At 51.3% G+C, this 6312-nt stretch overlaps 1 protein-coding gene and 1 pseudogene across 5 annotated transcripts in view; both read left to right on the top strand.

Annotated features, from left to right (window-relative positions):
- The first annotated feature begins 208 nt into the window (after positions 1–208).
- Positions 209–6312, top strand: part of SUSD1 (sushi domain containing 1) — a 135668-nt gene continuing 129564 nt past the window's right edge. For 3 of the 5 annotated variants that reach the window (XM_058445864.1, XM_032164872.2, XM_058445865.1), the window contains exon 1: positions 235–373. In XM_058445864.1, the coding sequence (XP_058301847.1) occupies positions 271–373 (103 nt within the window). In that variant the 5' untranslated portion in view covers positions 235–270. Of the gene's footprint in view, positions 374–517; positions 613–837; positions 858–6312 lie in introns of those variants that run through there. The other 2 variants (XM_058445866.1, XM_032164871.2) reach the window with 2 other exon arrangements.
- LOC116475546 (large ribosomal subunit protein eL29-like) lies at positions 1536–1985 on the top strand (annotated as a pseudogene).

Genomic DNA, 6312 nt, shown 5'->3' with positions numbered 1-6312 from the left:
TGTGAGCGGCGAGAGGGCAGCAGGTGCGCGAAGTAGTGAACGCGTGGAGCCAGAGACGGACGCGGAACGGGCGTGTCCCAAGCCCAGGCCCGGACAGGAGGAAGGACCCGCGCCCTGCGGCCTCCCCGGGACCCCGCAGCGCCCCCCGCTTCCCTCGGCGGCGCCGGAAGCCGCCAGCTGGTCCCCTCCCCGCGGCGCCTGTAGCTTTATCTCTGCGCCCCGAGGGCCCCGGGAGGAGCCGCAGGCGCGCCGGGAGGAACGGGCGGCGGCATGGGCCGGGGGCCCTGGGATGCGGGCCCGTCTCGTCGCCTGCTGCCGCTGTTGCTGCTGCTCGGCCTGGCCCGCGGCGCTGCGGGAGCGCCGGGCGCCGACGGTGAGTGCGGGCTGGGACGGGCACGGGCGGCCGGCGGGGCCCCCGGCTGGGCCTCGAGGACTCTGGGAGCACGGGCGCTTCCCCGCCCCTGGGCCGGGCCGGCGCGGTGCCGAGGCGTGGGGCGCAGGTGGGGCCCGCGCCGGCCGTTGGAGGTCGGCAAGGAGGAGCTCAGAGAAGCGGGGGGAGCTCCCCGCCGGGCTTCCCTGCCCCTGCCTGACCGGCGTCGCCGGGGGACGCAGGTTTTAAGGCGGCCTGGCCGGGCCCCCAGGGACCTCCACTGCCCAGGAGGCGGGGTGGGGGCTGGGCGCGAGCGCGGACCCGGGCAGGGCGGCGCCCGGGGAAGGGCGGGGAGGCCAGGGCGTTCTGCGGCGCTGTCACGCTTCCGGCTCTGCGGTGGCTTTTGCATGACACATTTTTGACCCGAAGCAATTTTCTTTCCACTTTTAATTTTTTCACGTTGTTAGAGAGCCGGATGCTAAATATGGTGAGAAAGACGCTTAAGGAAGAGTACAGGAATGAAGCCATTAATTCACTCATTCATTCAACAGATGGCCCTTGAACAGCTTCCCTGTGCGCGATGAGGGCGGGCAGTGCGGGCCCTCGTGGAGCTCATTGTCTGGAGGATTTAGACCAGCAAATGTTCTATTTCCAAGGGATCGAGGGAGTTGTTTTTCCTCCTCTGCAAAATGCAATGTTGAGGGGAGTAGGAATTACACAGAGGATTCAGACACGCAGGGGAGGTGACATTCATCCACATAACTGTAATACAAGGCAGAATGGCATGAGTGCTCTGAGAAGGTGTGGGTGGTGAGGGCAGGGAAAGGGGAATCGGTGGTGACCCTTGAGCTGGGCCATCAATGATTGGTCATATTTGGATATGAGAAAATGTGGAAAAGGTATCCCAGCTCATAGCAGAAGGCACTGCCACCTCTCCACAAATATATGTAGAATGAATGAATTCCTTCAGAATTCAGGCCTGGGGGAGAAGGGAAGGAAGCACGCGGAGGCACCAAAGGCAGAGGGCAGAGTGCCTTGATTGGCAGACCTAGGCCTTTGGACTTAGCTGTGCCTGGAAGCCACTGGAAGCTGTTTCAGGAAGTGACAAGAAAAGTGGGTCTAGCCAGTTCTAGGTGCTTCGGGAGCCACAGGTTATGGTGCAGACATGGCCAAATCCAAGCACCACACCACACACAACCAGTCCCGAAAATGGCACAGAAACGGCATCAAGAAACCCGGATCACAAAGATACTAATCTTTTAAAGGGGTGGACCCCAAGTTCCTGACAAACATGCGCTTTGCCAAGAAGCACAACAAGAAGGGCCTAAACAAGATGCAGGGTGACAGTGCCGAGGCCATGAGTGCATGTGCTGAGGCCTTGCCCTCATAAACCCCAAGGAGGTTAAGCCCAAGATTCCAAAGGGTGTCAGCTCTTGCCTACATTGCCCGCCTCAAGCTTGGGAAACGTGCTCGTGCTCACATTGCCACGGGGCTCAGGCTGTGCCAGCCAAACACCAAGGTCAAGGATCAAACCAAGGCTCAGGCTGCAGCTCCAGCTTCAGTTCCAGCTCAGACTCCCAGAGGAGCTCAGGCCCCTACAAAGGCTTCAGAGTAGAGATCTCTGTCTGCCAACGTGGGGACAGAAGGATTGTCCCCCTTGGACTGCTATCTGCATGGGGCTGATGTCCTCCTTTGCTATTTGTATAAATAAACTTGAGGCGGGGGGAAAAAAACGGTCTAAGGAACCCCCATCTTCCCTACTAAAACCAAACACTGATCCTGAAGTGGAAGGAAATTTCCATGTGTTGAGACACAGGGGGATTTGTGGTTGAGATTCTTGCCTGCTGCCCCCACCCCCATTCTCTTTCCTTGGGACTTTTACCATGCCTGGTGGGTATTTCAATGGCTTGATCTTCTGGAGTGGCCATTTTTGTAATATTAGGTACCCTGGTTAAGATTCCTTCCTTGGCTTATCTCCCAGGACAGTGCGCATAGGACTTGTAGACGCTTGGCGTCTATTTCAGGATCTTCCTGTGATCTCTCTAAGGTAGGAAACTGTCCAGTGTGGTCCCATTGAATTGTTAGGCTAAGATGGCTGAACGCAGCTAGTAGCTACCTAAGGTTATCTGTAACTAAAGGTTTTGGGGTGAATTTTGGGAAACAGAAGTCAAGGCTTCCCGGTTGAGCCTCCTCTCGTTATGTAGACATTCTCCCTTCATGTTCAACCTTGGAGAACCTGGTTTTATGAAGGGCAGGTTTCCTGACAGTGGACAATGTAGGGAAAGACTGGAGGCTTGGACAAGCCCATTGAGGAAGTTGTTGCAAACCTGGCCTGGAAGTTCTGAGGACTGGGCCCACAGTAATGACAGGAGAAACGGACTGAATGTAGACAGTAAGGTGGAAATGGACTGGAAGGAAGGATTTAATAACAGATGTGAAGGTGCAAGGGAACAGAAGGGGAAGGAGGACACTAAGGCTTGGGGGCTGGGTGACTTAGTATATGTTTCTATGGGAGGAGAAAGATTTGGAAAGAAAGATGATTAGTTGTTTTGGACATCCTGAATTTGAGGTGCTGTTATGGATTTGGAGAGATGAAATCAATAGACTTGATGGTTGCTTGAAACCTTGAGGTTGACAAGATTGGTAGGATGAAGGACAGATTCTTGGAGAGGATTCTTGGAGTTTCGATGGTAGATGCAAGTCTAGAAGGAAGAAGCAGCATCCGGGTAGGATGGAGAAAGACTGGGCTCGTTTAGTCAAGGAAACTAGGAGATGGGAAGCCGAGAGGTGGAGATTGAGTAAAAGGCTTTGAATTTGATGGATCTGGTCAGCGGAGACCCAGAGCTAGCAGAGAAGAAAGGGTGAGAGCTAGATGCGAGGGCTCTAGATTGAGGGCAGAGAACTTGGTTACGGAGTAGACACTCTTTTTTTTTTTTTTGGAGACAATCTCTCTCTGTCGCCCAGGCTGGATGGAGTTCAGTGACGTGATCTCGCTTGCTCAACCTCTGCCTCCCAGGTTCAAGAAATCCTCCTACCTCAGCTTCCCAAGTAGCTGGGATTACAGATATGCGCCACCACGCCTAGCACATTTTTGTATTTTTAGTAGAGACGAGGTTTCACCATGTTGGCCAGGCTGGTCTCGAACTCCTAACCTCAAGTGATCTGCCCGCCTCAGCCTCCCAAATTGCTGGGATTACAGGCATAAGCCACTGCTCCTGGCCTCGGAGTAGATACTCTTTAAAGAAATTAGAAGGAAAACAAAGGTAGCATTCATTTGGGCTGGTCAAGTCAGTCCAAGATTTTTAGAGAATGCAAAACAGACTCAAACATATTTTAGACTGAGGGGTATTATTTAGTAGAGAGGGGAAAATTGAAAAGGCAAAAATAAATGAGATAGTTAATGGATGGAGCAGGTCAAAAATTAAACTTGGGCAGTAAGTGGGAGAGGTTAGTTTCTGAAAGTAGGGGACGAGGAAGAAGATTAGAGAACTGTGTTTCCCTTCTCCCATGGTGGGCTACTTAGTGAGTGCTATTCATATTTCAAAGCAAGCCTGGGTGTCCTCACTCCTCCTAGGAACTCCGTTGCCGCTATCTGCTTCTCTTTACAGCACCAGTAATACCATATTCCATGCCTTGGTTGTACACTTATACCATATTGCAGTGTGATTGTTTACTAAACTAAGAGCTTCTTGTGGGTAGGGACAGTGGCTTGTATTAGGAATCTGGTATGCAAATAAATGAATACCATCCAAACAAGAATAAGCAAAGGCTATTTATTCAGGGCTTGCTGTGACAAGGGAGTCAGCCATCATCACTTCCATTTGACAGAGACTCAAAGATAGGCTGGGGGTGGAAAAGTTTTACAGTAGAAAAAGGAAGGGGGTTGGGGGGTGGTGGTGGTTCAGGTACGCCCAGCTGGAGAAGTTTCCTCGCAGCATGCATGCCATGTGATTGGTGAGAGGGCCATATCTGGCTTTCTGGTTAGTCCCAAGTTGGAATTGGGGGCAAAAATTAGCATAGCTGGCCATTGCTGATTAAAGCCTGACCATTTGGGGCTGATTGCTACAGAGTTCCTGGAATGATTGCTGCAGATTGTGGGTTAGAATTCTATTTTAATATATGGGCCGGGTGCGGTGGCTCACGCCTATAATCCCAACATTTTGGGAAGCCGAGGTGGGCAGATCACTCGGGGTCAGGAGTTCGAGGCCAGCCTGGCCAACATGGTGAAACCCCATCTCTACTAAAAATACAAAAGAAATTGGCCGGGCCTGGTGGTGGGCGCTTGTAATCCTAGCTACTCCAGAGGCTGAGGCAGGAGAGTCACTTGAACCTCGGAGGCAGAGGCTGCAGTGAGCCGAGATCATGCCACTGCACTCCAGCATAGGTGACAGAGCAAGACTGTCTCTCTCTCTCTCTCTCTCTCTATATATATATGTATATATATATATATATATATGATCTGGCCATTGTCCATTTGTATATTCGGTCTGTCACTGGCAACATGGGCTGAATGACATTAATTGGCATCAAAGATGTTTTGGGGAGGAGAGCTGAAGTCAGATGACCTGAGTGTAAGGAAAGTGTGTTTCACGTAATTGATATGGCAGGAGGGTGTTGGTGGCTGGGTGGGGTGCAGGGCCCAGGGGAGTCCAGAGGGTAGGAATGGGCAAGGAGGGGTAGAACCAGTTAGTCCTGTTTCTTAACCTTTCTCTGGCATTTGTTGCTGGAGTCGGGCCTGTTGGCTCAGGCCTGGCTGGGGGTCAGGAAGTTGTTCTTGCTGTATACAAAGGTCACCTGACTTCACTCATCATGCATTTCATGCTTGATCTTCCCTCTGTCTTCATGAATCACAGCAGCACATTCACTATTCAGGGTGAGCCACAGGAGGAAAGAAGAGAAATGGAGTGAGTGGATTGTTTTGGAGTGATTTAAAGTTACTTAAAATAAAGGGCACAGGATTAGAGTTGATGAAGATGCCCACCATGGCCTGTCTTCCACCTCCAGGGACTTGGTCCTGGGTGTATTCTTGGTCTTCTGGTCAAATCCTAAAATGGGATGCTAGGTCTCTGTAGCTCAAAATCGCAAGTAGTCTGTTGGCCTCAGCTCTGCAGAAGAGAGAGGGAAAATGAATTGCAAAGATTAAGAAAAAGGATACAATCAGCTTGGCATGGTGGCTCACGCCTATAATCCCAGCACTTTGAGAGACCAGGGCGGATGGATCACCTGAGGTCAGGAGTTCGAGACCAGCCTGACCAACATGGAGAAACCCCATCTCTACTAAAAATGCAAAAATTAGCGGGGCCTGGTGGTGCACACCTGTAATCCCAGCTACTCAGGAGGCTGAGACAGGAGAATAGCCTGAACCTGGGAGGTGGAGGTTGCAGTGAGCCGAGATTGTGCTATTGTACTCCAGCCTGGGCAACAAGAGTGAAACTCCATCTCAAAAAAAAAAAGGTACACCCTTCTGGAGGATGAGTCAGGTGTGAGACAGGTGTGAAAAGAACCAGTAGGGGTTAAGTGAGTGACTGCCTGACATGAACCGTAGGGTGTGGCGTAAATGAATGGCACTCAATGTGGGTTGGTTTCTGGTCCTGAGGCCAGGTGTGGGGGCCCCACTGCTGGTTGATCTTGGTCACACCAGAAAGTGAACAGGATTGGGTCGTATGAGCCATTTTTTATGAGGAAAGGTTGAGAGTTCTTTTTTTGTTGTTTGTTTTATTTTTTTTTGACTAGTCAAGTACAGTAGTAAGAAGGGGGAAAGAGTAGAATGAGAAGTTTGATCTGTAACTGACTGTCAACAATCAGTTGCGATAACTCACTACCTTTGGACCAGCCCAAGTGAGAGTTCTTGATGGAGAACGTCAGTCTTAAATTTGGGTGGGTGTGGGAAATACATGACAGTTTGAATAGCCCTGCAAATATTACATTGCTGGAGAGAGTAG

The sequence above is a fragment of the Hylobates moloch genome, unplaced genomic scaffold, assembly GCF_009828535.3.
Source record: "Hylobates moloch isolate HMO894 unplaced genomic scaffold, HMol_V3 SCAFFOLD_10, whole genome shotgun sequence".
NCBI lineage: Eukaryota > Metazoa > Chordata > Mammalia > Primates > Hylobatidae > Hylobates > Hylobates moloch.
The sequence above is the reverse complement of the archived record's forward strand: the minus strand, read 5'-3'. Positions and strand labels throughout refer to the sequence as shown.